The 11773-nt window shown below is 39.9% G+C and overlaps 2 protein-coding genes across 7 annotated transcripts; one reads left to right on the top strand and one right to left on the bottom strand.

The window, feature by feature from the left end:
* Positions 1-4512: 4512 nt before the first annotated feature.
* tcn2 (transcobalamin II) lies at positions 4513-8072 on the bottom strand. 2 transcript variants are annotated; one of them, XM_080895153.1, is made up of 10 exons: positions 7987-8072; positions 7628-7698; positions 7008-7197; positions 6737-6906; positions 6298-6450; positions 5680-5852; positions 5401-5575; positions 5131-5311; positions 4938-5056; positions 4513-4843 (listed from the first exon to the last, which is right to left on the bottom strand). In XM_080895153.1, exons 2-10 carry the CDS (start codon positions 7683-7685, stop codon positions 4782-4784), a joined length of 1281 nt encoding a protein of 426 aa, XP_080751279.1. In that variant the 5' UTR covers positions 7686-7698; positions 7987-8072; the 3' UTR covers positions 4513-4781. The 2 variants fall into 2 exon arrangements, with proteins under 2 accessions (XP_080751279.1, XP_080751280.1); XM_080895154.1 differs by having other exon boundaries at positions 7628-7695; positions 7987-8067.
* A 253-nt stretch (positions 8073-8325) lies between these two features.
* ccdc117 (coiled-coil domain containing 117) lies at positions 8326-11670 on the top strand. 5 transcript variants are annotated; one of them, XM_080893840.1, is made up of 6 exons: positions 8326-8464; positions 8998-9076; positions 9226-9276; positions 9379-9648; positions 10329-10472; positions 10823-11670. In XM_080893840.1, exons 1-6 carry the CDS (start codon positions 8455-8457, stop codon positions 11055-11057), a joined length of 789 nt encoding a protein of 262 aa, XP_080749966.1. In that variant the 5' UTR covers positions 8326-8454; the 3' UTR covers positions 11058-11670. The 5 variants fall into 5 exon arrangements, with proteins under 5 accessions (XP_080749966.1, XP_080749965.1, XP_080749964.1 ...); XM_080893839.1 differs by having other exon boundaries at positions 9190-9276; XM_080893837.1 differs by having other exon boundaries at positions 8373-8464; positions 8869-9076; positions 9190-9276.
* Positions 11671-11773: the final 103 nt, after the last annotated feature.

Here is an 11773-nt window from a genome sequence, read left to right as displayed (position 1 = left end):
AAAAACACTAGGTTAGGCAGGTGATGACACTTTTGTGTCATGTGACTGACCTTATGTGTCAAGCAGGTACACAGGCCTTTTGTTTTGCATATTATTTTATTTCCACTTTAGGGAAGCTGTTGGCGTCTTTTTGTTTTAGTAATGTCTTTGATCTGGCTCAGCCGCCCGGTTCTCGTCCCCAACATTTTTCTTTTGTTAAGCTTACTGTTATCAGGGCATGCTAAATGAACAGTAAACCTTGCCTGATGACTAATCTTCCCGTTTCCCTATCATTGATTTATTTGGATTGTCATGGAAGAAGTATTAAACAATGCCTTTTATTAGAACATAAGCATTGATATGCAGTAATTGTATTTGAATTAGTTAAATATGAGTGGGCAACTCTGAACATGACAAGACTGCATTTACTTTAAGGAATTAATAAAAAAAAATGTAGACATATTGTTGTCATTATTTTTACTCTTCAATTTGATGTTTTTTCTTTAAGATCAGTATCAGAAGTTGCTCCTCCACCATGAAAAAAAAACAACTGCATGTATTATTTTACTACATCCATGATTCTCCTCTGTGGTCTTCCTCACTCATCCTGTTTGGAGCTTAATGTTCAACATCCTTTATCTATTAAAATTACAGAAGTAGAAGAAAGTAATCATCAGAGCAGGAATCATGATAAATGATAAATAGATTACCAGTACATAAAAACATAACATTTGCATAATTTCTCTGATAACCCTGCATTGGATGGGTTTATTAACGGTGGGCTGAAATTGTACTATAGTCTGCGGATGAGGAACTTTTTAGAGTGTTGAATTAAATGTACTCCACAATCTGCATATGAATTGTCATTAAAACCATAGAGATTCTTACTTATAAAGGAAAGAAAAGTGTGACAATGCCCATCAACATATAGTGTATATTTTTTGAAACATTACAAAGATACATGTAATTCTGGGTTCACCTGAATTACAGATTAGACTGGTGGACAAACAGAGATGCTGTGTACAACTGGTGACAGCATCAGTGACAGGGATGCCAAAAGGAAGAACAAATTAATCAGCAAGGCTGGAAGCAGAATTAGGAGACGTCATAGTCAGCGAGGGTCAGAGATCAATGAACAAATTGCCCACCTTCTTGGATAATGCATCACCCTCAAAAGGATTCAAAATTTGGGCCATGAAGAACAGTTCAGGAAACCTATTTTATTGTTTCGTCTGTGAAACTGTATAAATGAAATGTAAATTATGTTAAAGGCAAACACATTTGTAAGAGATAAGAAACAAACATGCTTTGCATTATGTCTTTAAACATCTGTATAGACTTGATACAATATTTATTAACTGAATTTGCTAACATGTCTTACATAGTGGGAGTATTTCTTTTACTGATGATATTTCAATGATATGTATTTTCTATGACTAAATAATGCTCTAACACATGGCAATAACAGCAGATGTGGCAATTTTGTAATTTGTTGTATAAATTTGATATTATTTTAGGCAGTATATTTTCTTAGCCTTTGTCATACTCTGTCAACACAGCAATCTCAGAAACCGTACAGTATATTTGGCTGTGGATCACAGGGTGCAGAGTGGCGACAACCTAGAGTCAGAATTCAGTGAAATATCTGTGTCACCTCTTATAGTTTTCCTGTAATCTGACCTCAAAGATGAGGTTATTAAAGGTACAGTAGAGTAAATTGTGCAAAGTTTACTATCAATTTTCTCAAAAACCGTACAGTAATTTTGGCTGTGGATGACAGGGTGCAGAGTGGGGGTCACCCAGAGTCATCATTCAGTGAAATATCTGTGTCACCTCTTACAGTTTTCCTGTAATCTGAGCTCAAAGATGAGAATATATAGAGTACAGTAGAGTAAATTGTGCAAAGTTTACTATCAATTTTCTCAAAAACTGTACAGTAATTTTTGCTGTGGATCACAGGGTGAAGAGTGGCGACAACCTAGATTCAGAATCCAGTGAAATATCTGCGTCACCTCTTATAGTTTTCCTGTAATCTGACCTCAAAGATGAGGTTATTAAAGGTACAGTAGAGTAAATTGTGCAAAGTTTACTATCAATTTTCTCAAAAACCGTACAGTAATTTTGGCTGTGGATGACAGGGTGCAGAGTGGGGGTCACCCAGAGTCATCATTCAGTGAAATATCTGTGTCACCTCTTACAGTTTTCCTGTAATCTGAGCTCAAAGATGAGAATATATAGAGTACAGTAGAGTAAATTGTGCAAAGTTTACTATCAATTTTCTCAAAAACTGTACAGTAATTTTTGCTGTGGATCACAGGGTGAAGAGTGGCGACAACCTAGATTCAGAATCCAGTGAAATATCTGTGTCACCTCTTATAGTTTTCCTGTAATCTGAGCTCAAAGATGAGAATATATAGAGTACAGTAAAGCAAGATGGGAAGATTTTACTATCAATTTTCTCAAAAACCGTACAGTAATTTTTGCTGTGGATCACAGGGTGAAGAGTGGGGGTCACCCAGAGTCATAATCCAGTGAAATATCTGCGTCACCTCTTATAGTTTTCCTGTAATCTTAGCTCAAAGATGAGAATATATAGAGTACAGTAGAGTAAATTGTGCAAAGTTTACTATCAATTTTCTCAAAATCCGTACAGTAATTTTGGCTGTGGATCACAGGGTGAAGAGTGGCAACAGCCTAGAGTCATAATCCAGTGAAATATCTGTGTCACCTCTTACAGTTTTCCTGTAATCTGAGCTCAAAGATGAGAATATTAAAAGTACAGTAGAGTAAATTGTGCAAAGTTTACTATGAATTTTCTCAAAAACCGTACAGTAATTTTGGCTGTGGATCACAGGGTGAAGAGTGGAGATGGCCTAGATTCAGAATCCAGTGAAATATCTGTGTAACCTCTTACAGTTTTCCTGTAATCTGAGCTCAAAGATGTCAATATGTAGAGTACAGTAAAGCAAAATGGGAAGATTTTACTATCAATTTTCTCAAAAACCGTACAGTAATATTGGCTGTGGACCACAGGGTGAAGAGTGGCGACAACCTAGAGTCAGAATCCAGTGAAATATCTGCGTCACCTCTTACAGTTTTCCTGTAATCGGAGCTCAAAGATGAGGATATATAGAGTACAGTAGAGTAAATTGTGCAAAGTTTACTATCAATTTTCTCAAAAACCGTACAGTAATTTTGGCTGTGGATCACAGGGTGAAGAGTGGAGATGGCCTAGATTCAGAATCCAGTGAAATATCTGCGTCACCTCTTACAGTTTTCCTGTAATCTGAGAATATATTGAGTATAGTACAGTAAATTGTGCAAAGTTTAATATCAATTTTCTAAAAATCCGTACAGTAATTTTGGCTGTGGATCACAGGGTGCAGAGTGGGGGTCACCCAGAGTCATAATCCAGTGAAATATCTGCGTCACCTCTTATAGTTTTCCTGTAATCTGAGGTCAAACATGAGGACATTAAAAGTACAGTTGAGTAAACTGGGTAAATTTTATTGTTAATTTTCTCTGAATCATACAGTAATTTGGGCTGTGGATCACAGGGGGGAAAGTGGAGATACACTAAAAATGGGAGTGGATTGTGAAGTAAAATAGTGTCAGGACACAAAACACTGCGTTTCTAAGCCGGTCTTCACCCATACCGTAATATACGTAAGAGTAGTGCAACCACATTTTCGGTGCGGCTGGCGGAGCGGCTAGCTTGACTGTGACTTCGTAAGTGAGGGCTCACTTGACCGCAGTCTGGTACGGAAGGGAAAGAGCTGCCGTTTTGTCCGCCGTGGCTATGTCATGCCGCTGCTACACGCCTCACAACAAATGAACTGCAAGCCTGTTCACGTGACACGGTGACAGTGAAAAAGCGACAGGGTTCGGGTGTCTTTGAAGAAGGGGCACAAATCAAGCCATTATTTTCACATCTTTTTAAATCGCGCATCTTTAAAAAAAAAAAAATCACGTCTTTCAAAAGGGCACTTTTTTGGACTGAGGGCAAAAGGGCAAGTGCTTCAGCACCACCTCATCTGTGCACGCCAGTGATATGATGTGCATATGGCCGTAAACTGTAATATAATGATGTTTATATGCAGCCAATGCATGTGGCAAAGGGTCCTTAACCAATCTTTAATAAATAGATACAAACTTTCCTATAAATTATTTTTGCCAGATGAATATGAAAGATGCCATTTTCAACCTTAGTGCACTGACACATCTACTCCAGCCATGTTAACAAAGATTCATGGCACCCGTTTATTAGTGCAAACAACCTAGCCTGTAAGACAATGATTTACCTCAGCAGTCAGCGTGCAGTAACGCAGTGTGAAAGCTAAACAGGCACTACATTTTTTTTTTTATTCTGCATTTTTATTATTTTATTTTTATTCAAACTACATACTTTTGAAAAGCCATCCAAAAAAATAGAAAATAAATAAATTCAGATGAGCTGTCACTGGTTTATACTGTTTGTAACAATATAAAAAGCATACAAATAGATTGTCCTCAAAAAAAGTCTTCAAAAGAGCATAATCACAAAAGTCATTTTATTTGACATTTCATACTAATTATATTATAATCATAAAAACGTTTTCCAAAGTAAAAATATTCAACACAAACTTTGTTGAAATGGCTCTTAATTACACTTTTGTTCAATCTTCATATCTACTTAAAATGCAAACATTCTGTTAAGTAATTGTGGGATTTATTGATATATGATGCCAAGAGACAATTTAGGTGTAATCATTAGTTCATAAAGATTAAAGTGCTGATCATCTAATCACTGATTGGCTGGAACATCAGTAGCTCGTGTTTCTGATGGTGATCCTTTGAGCCGCCTCGATCTTGAAATCACCGACACCTGACAGAGAGACACAGTGAAAGCAGATCAACGAAATCCTCGTTTGTGCGTCACAGTCTAAAGTGTGTTTGCATGCATGTGTGTGTCTACTCACCCTCAGTGAGTGCAGTGTCATTTGAGGAGAGGTGCCAGTATCTGCGGTCACTTTGCCTGGCCTGCTCTCCATTCACCACACTTAAGAAAGGTCCCCACAGGCTGGACTCCTTCTCAAACCTGCCACACAGCATCGTCAGACTACTCACTGCAGCCAATCACGCGCAAGGTAAAATACAATTGCATGAACTCACGTGAAGCCAACATTTTCCTCCTTGAGCAGTTCAAGAACCTCTAGCAGGGAGCTGCCCTTTGGCACATGCACCGAGTAAAGTGCTGCTGCTCCGCTGGATGTCACCACTTCCACCATCACATTCACCTTGACCTGGTTTGGTGAAACCACTACAGGATCTAAGGGCTCAAGCACCAGAGTGTCTGCAGGAAGGTACACATATAACAATGTTAGAGTGGCAACAGACACAACCTAAAGTGGCCAAAGAGGGTAGAAATGATGCTGCACATACTATCCTCAGTGAGGCACTCCTTGCTTTTAACTGCCATGTAGGATGTTTGCTGGAGAGCAGGCAGAGTCTGAGAGATGGCCATGGGGTTGTGGTATGCGTTGCTTCTAGCAGCTGTCCTCATGGCCTCCATTGAGGCGGCACACTCTGCAACCTCACTGCCCATTGCTAACAGGGCCTTGAACACATCAAATAAACACACTTCAGCTGCAAAGATATTGCTCTGTAGAAGTCTCTGAAGAGAGAGAGAGAGAGAGCGAGAGAGAGAGAGAGGATCCTTACTTGAACTGCAAGGCCTGTGCTGAATTCATTACCAATATGACCATCAGCCCTGCGGGAGGCTAGAAGCTTCTGCTTGATCTTGCTAAGAGCGGTGTCTAGCCCAGCAGCGTTTTGCATGTGAGAACCAGAGTCCTTCACACACTGGAGTGCCATTCCAGCCATGGCATACGTATCTGAGGAGAAAAATTGGATAAAATATTAGCACAACTGCATCATTACAGCTGTATTCAAAGCTAAAATACAAAGTGAAAAGCTTTTAGCATTTTCACAGCATACTAATGTAGATGTTTAGTGAAAGCTAAGCTAGCACTACAAGAGGTAACCGCTTTGCCAGAGCAAGCTGTGGCATAGACAAACAACTGAAAGCTAAACTGTATGTAGAGCTTCCTGTTAAATATCCATCAGGTGGCCTCAGCTTCAAACTCAGTGGATTTTGATCTGAAATATAACACGGCAGTGAATATATGTTTACTTCATCATGTGTCATCGTGTCATCAGCGGTAAACTAAATTATCCTAAAACCATGATTGTTAGTAGGTAATAGCAGGGTGACTCCTGCATCATTATTTCACCTTTATGTTAACAGCTAAAGACACCATTAAGGCATGTTTCACCCACCCACACTCTCAGACTCTCCATGTTTGAACTGCTCATGTTCTGCTGCTTTGATGAGCTTGTTGGTCACATGGTTGTTGACCCTGATGCCGCTCACACAGAGAGCGAGCACACCCAGGGAGTACTGGTAATAGTTGGTCAAAGGGCGGTGGCTGACTGAATGCAGGAGAGAAGAAGCAAATCAAACCAAATTACACTGAACCACAACTTCACAGCAATGTTTGAGAAATTATGAGGCATTTCAGTCTGGATGAAATTAGACAGAAAGTTACTCTATCCCTGCTAAATTCACAAACTATGAAATATGACCCCCGTCCTCTACATTAGGTAAACTCTGGTCAGATACTGTAGCACATCAAAGAGGAGAGGATTGCTGAAAAAAATTTATGACAATGATTGCCCTTCAGAAACTAAAAATCAAACAAACAAACAAAAACCTTACAGGCAATGTGCTCTTTCTCCAGCTCCATCTGGTTCTTCAGGTGTGTCAGCAGTGCTTCACTCCTCTCGTTTACAGTGAAGCTGACCGTGTTGAGATCATAGCAGGAGGACTTTAAAGCCAGGTTGTAGAGCGCCAGCACACCAGTCACAGGCTGACTGTTAGAGAGAGAGCTGAGAGGAGGAAAAAAGGCTCAGTAGAGAACATTGGGGAGAAAGAGGACTTCATAGAAAGTGTTTAAGTGTGCATAAATGTGTGTTGTGTGTGTGTGTACCTTTGAATGTCATTGTGCAATTCATTTTTTAGTCTGTTGAGGTGTTCGCTCTCCTTGGCCAGGTTGTGGTTATTGGAAAGGCGTAATGCCAAGTGGACACTGGGGTTAGGAAGTCCCTCCTGGCTCTCCAGAGAGCGAAGGAGATTCTTGTTGAGTGAAAGCAGCAGCTCAGTGTTGGAGCCTTCTGTATCTGGAATTTAACTTTATAGGTTTAAAAAAAAGTCACCTGACACAAACAAAACCTATAAGTATCTCTGCTCTGCTGCTGTTGACATTTACATGAACTTTTGAAAGTGTTGCAAAACCATAGCTGCTGCATCAGCAGGACTAATTTACAGAATCATCACTACTGCGTTCAACACTCTCAGCAGATCAAGGCCAAAGAGGAGCCACATTCACTGTTAATCCTACACAACTAAGTAAACAAGCAACACAATGTATCACTCACATTCATTAAATACGCAATTGCAACATCTGTGAATGTCCAGACTCGTCAGTAAGTGTATTTGCAAACTGGGTTGCCTCAGAGTTAGTGCAGCTTTAGGAAGTTTAGTATAGTTAAGTTTTTTCTTTTTTTTAATTAATTTGTAAAGAGGTCTTTTTAAAGTCGGCCTACTTACCACATGGTTTGGTAGAGGCAAAACCAATCAGTGCTGAGATTATCACCAAAGTTATCATTCTGGATAACCTGCTGGTTAAAACATACAAAAATCAGGCACACAGAAAATGAATCAACTCGGCTAAACAGTTAAAGTTAAAAACAAAAACAGTAAAAGTAAAACAGATATACAGTCACTGCGGGTGATAAAAATGCAAGGATCTTTGAGGAAGGCATGTACAAGTAATAGAAAATAAATATAAAAATAACTAATTTATAGTGACATGGATTGTGTGCCAGCATCACAGCAGACAATAAGTATCACATGATTATAAAATCAAAGCGTTGTTTTGACATATCCTGTAAACAGTAGCGTGTTACCTCCACGGATCGTCCAAAGTGAAAAATCACAGCCGAGTGACGAGACGAGCTGGGACAACAGCTTCTAGTATTTCACTGTCACATGACTGGTCATTTGCAATCATAACGCGAGAGGGTCCCTTTAAACGTCAGCTGACCGGAAATTAAGAAAAAAATCTCTAATATTAAAAAATAAAATGCCAACACCGTCTTATTGTCACTAGAGATCACTTTTACATTTCCACGACGGGTTTTTTTTTGTCGTTTTTTTTTCTTTTTCGGAAACTACAGTTTGTAGTACATCCACTGGAACTACATTTCCCACAATCCCACTAAACGTAACATGCGCACTTTGTAGAACCTTGACGACTGTTCTGGCGCGACTCAGAGTAAGGAGCTAACGTCAGTTTGACCCAGCCTATCATAGAAGAAGTCCACAGAGCACGGTGACAGTTCATTTTGGATCTTTTTCTATTCGACGGGGGTATCATGCGATTAGGTTAGTACGACTTTAGCTTGTAAAAACGATTTTTGTGTGAAAATGGGAACTCTCTAAAGGAGAATAAATAAGCTCTGAACGGAGGCGAGCTAACTAAACACATTTGTCAACAACAAAAACGGCAATGGGGCAGGGCAGCTGCACAACTCGCTCTTTAACGCCAAATATTTTTGCTTAACTTGTGCAGAGTGGCTGTTCAGTGCAGGGATGAGGCTGTCGTGTGTTTACCTCTCATCTATTAATAACACACAGTTTTATCATTAACATGCTAACGCCAGTAGCGTTATAGCTAGCTAAATAGGAGGCAGCTAGCGCGATGTAAACAAATAACGTCATGTAGTTTGTAAAAAAATAAAAAAAACCTTTATCGGCTTAACTGACTGGTATCAATACTGATCTTCCAGATCAGAGTCGTTAATAGCTGCTTACTCGCGTAGCTCTTCAAAAACATTTCATCGATTGGGCCAGCATGCATCACCCTGCGCCCCCAAGCAGTGAGCTGAGCTGCCTGCCAGCCATGTATTCCTTTTCAGGCCCCACAAGCCTTCCCGACTTCGACCTCGGACCTTCAAGTATGATTGAGGATGTACAGACAGCGACAGTCTCTAACAGGTATGTAACTGATGCACAGTGCACTATTTGTTTGTTTGTTTGTTTGTTTGTTTGTTTTCACCACATTTGTCAGACAGCTTTGGCTTAATTTGAAATATACTTTTATTTCTGAGCCCGACACAGGCATTTTCTGTGCCTCTATTCCACAGCAACTGGGAGACTAGATGCCTCAGGAAGCACAGGAGGAGAGCAGATGATGAGTAAGTGAGAGATGAATTATTAAAAAAAGAAAAGAATAAAAGCATTTGGTAATGCTTGTCTTAGCCCTACACAAGTGTTAAACTATATGATTGTTTTATCAGGGGTTGCAGTGCCAAAAAGAGGAGGTTAATGTTTGAGGCAGAAGTTGCTCCTTCAAATTTGAGCACTAGCACAGAGTGTGACTGGTCTGGTGCAAACAGCTGCTCTTCTCAGTCTGCACAGCAAGCCTGTCCTGTGCCTCCACAGTCCTGCACAACATCTAATAACACCACTTTGCCGCAGACCTCTTCTTCCCTGTTCCGACTTGAGACGGAGAGCTCCTGCATGGAGATCGAGGCCGCACAGAGAAAACTTCAGGAGATAGAAGACAGGTATGCAATGTATAACATTTGGGAGAAAAAAAATGAACAAAACACAACTTGTCATTTGTTCACAGCAGCTGTATTATGGTGTGTATTGTGTCTTTAACCTCTGCATGATAGTTGTATCTTCCTTTGTAAAACGAGTTGATTCTATTGCCAGTTCACCAACCCATATTTGTGATTGGTCAGATGTTGCCAAGCCCTTTCATGTAAACATGCAGGGGAAACATTGGGTTGGCTTAGAGATTTAGCTTCATATGCTTGATTATCCTGATTGCGAATGATGGGTTAAGTGAAACCAGATAATGGAAACATAATCCTGGGTATGTTGTACATGCCCCGAAGCAGGTTTTGGTATGTAGAATAAGTAACCATAGTGATGTAACCCAGTAAAAAGTTCTGATGTCTGAGTATTTGAGGTCAATCCTGAACGTACCTCTGTAAGCACAGGTCTCTGTTTATAATGTGCATACAATGTATATGTCAGGCCCACAGACCACCCTTCAGACTGTTTTGTATTTTCACGTATGTATTTACATTGTCAAGAACAATGTAAATACATAACATTTACATTTATATAATTCAAAGTGGGGTTTTTCTTAAATCTGGCATTCAGTGTTGGTGAAGAGTTTGGGGGTTACATCACAAGAAAGAGTGACAACCCACAATGTACTATTGATGTATCACAGAATAACACTGGAGGACGATGAGGATGAAGATCTGGATGTAGAGCCAGCTCCGAGACGCCCGGTGCTGGTGATGTCTGACAGTTTGAAGAAGGGCCTGCGGCAGGGCATCAGTGACATCCTCCCCCACACAGTAGCCCAGTCTGTGTATGTTTATTTTGTTATTGGAACATTTAATGGTGATTTTTAAGTAATAAATAGAAATGGATATATCCTTTATTGTCCCTCATTGGGGAAATTCAGGTGTTCTAGCAGCAAAGCGACAGGCAGATGGAGCATGCAGATTCACACAAAAGTTAAGAATATAAAAAGCAAGAAATAGACTGTACAGGCAAATTTACAACATAAGGAAAAAAACAAAAATATGAGTAATGATGTGAGATGGACTCCAAATATTGTTTTCAACTGGCAAGAGTTTCTTGATTAAGAAGTCTGCGCAGTTGCACTCCTTTAGGGATGCTAATATTTGTGTCACCTTCGTCTTTCTCACACTTTAGGAGCCGTTCCTGTATGGAGCTGGTGCTATGGCGGCCACCAGAAGATCCCTTCAGTCAGAGACTTAAGGACTCATTACAAAAACAGCGCAAACAACAGACTGTGTGTCGGCAGACTCCAACTCCATGTCCATCTCCCAGTCCCCTTAACACCTCAAGTCCACCAGCAGACACACACTCTCCTCTGTACAGTTTCTCTGTGGCCCACAACTCTGGAGAGGAGGAGATGGAAATGTAATAGTGTTTCTCCACAAAGTGATGCCAAAGTGAAAGACTGGAGACTCGTAGCAAAGTAAAAAGATTTAAAAAGATGTGGAACAACTTCAGGCTGGTCAGTTTGTCTTTATAAGGATATTGTGAAGTTTTGAACAGTTTGTGAAGCGCATCATTTTCTTGGCAGTAATTTATGTTTTCTGACTTTAATCCCATTTGATCTTGTAACATAATAACTGACATAATCTCCAAGGTCTGTCAGCAAGTAGCCTTACATAATACTTCGCAGTATTGATGTTTCCCGTAAGAAGTGAAACGACTTTTACGTTGCCAAAGCCTGGCCAGCACTACGCTGATGTGTTGTAAATATGATTATATTTCTTAAACATCAGCGTGGAGCATCACATTTGCTTGTGGCATGCCTTCCTGCTTGTAGTAATACTTCTGGCGGAGAGATCATCTCTATTGCTTAGCAAGTATGCCATTAGGGGAGCTTGGAGGAATTTATAAAGTCATGGAAATGCAGATTTTTATGGTTTGACTGTATTTTCATATGCACATGACCAGAACTTCAGCTAGCCATTGGGTGCTATAAACTTTATATTTGTTTTTTAATAAATGTACAGTTTTCATGTGTATATTCTGCCCAGTTTTCATTGGATGAAAGTGCTTGAATCAGGCAAGTTTGTGTGTGTGAACATGGCTTATAGTAAAATGCGCTATAATACTGTAAGTACCAAT

The sequence above is a fragment of the Rhamphochromis sp. 'chilingali' genome (assembly GCF_963969265.1).
Source record: "Rhamphochromis sp. 'chilingali' genome assembly, chromosome: 10".
Lineage (NCBI taxonomy): Eukaryota > Metazoa > Chordata > Actinopteri > Cichliformes > Cichlidae > Rhamphochromis > Rhamphochromis sp. 'chilingali'.
The sequence above is the reverse complement of the archived record's forward strand: the minus strand, read 5'-3'. Positions and strand labels throughout refer to the sequence as shown.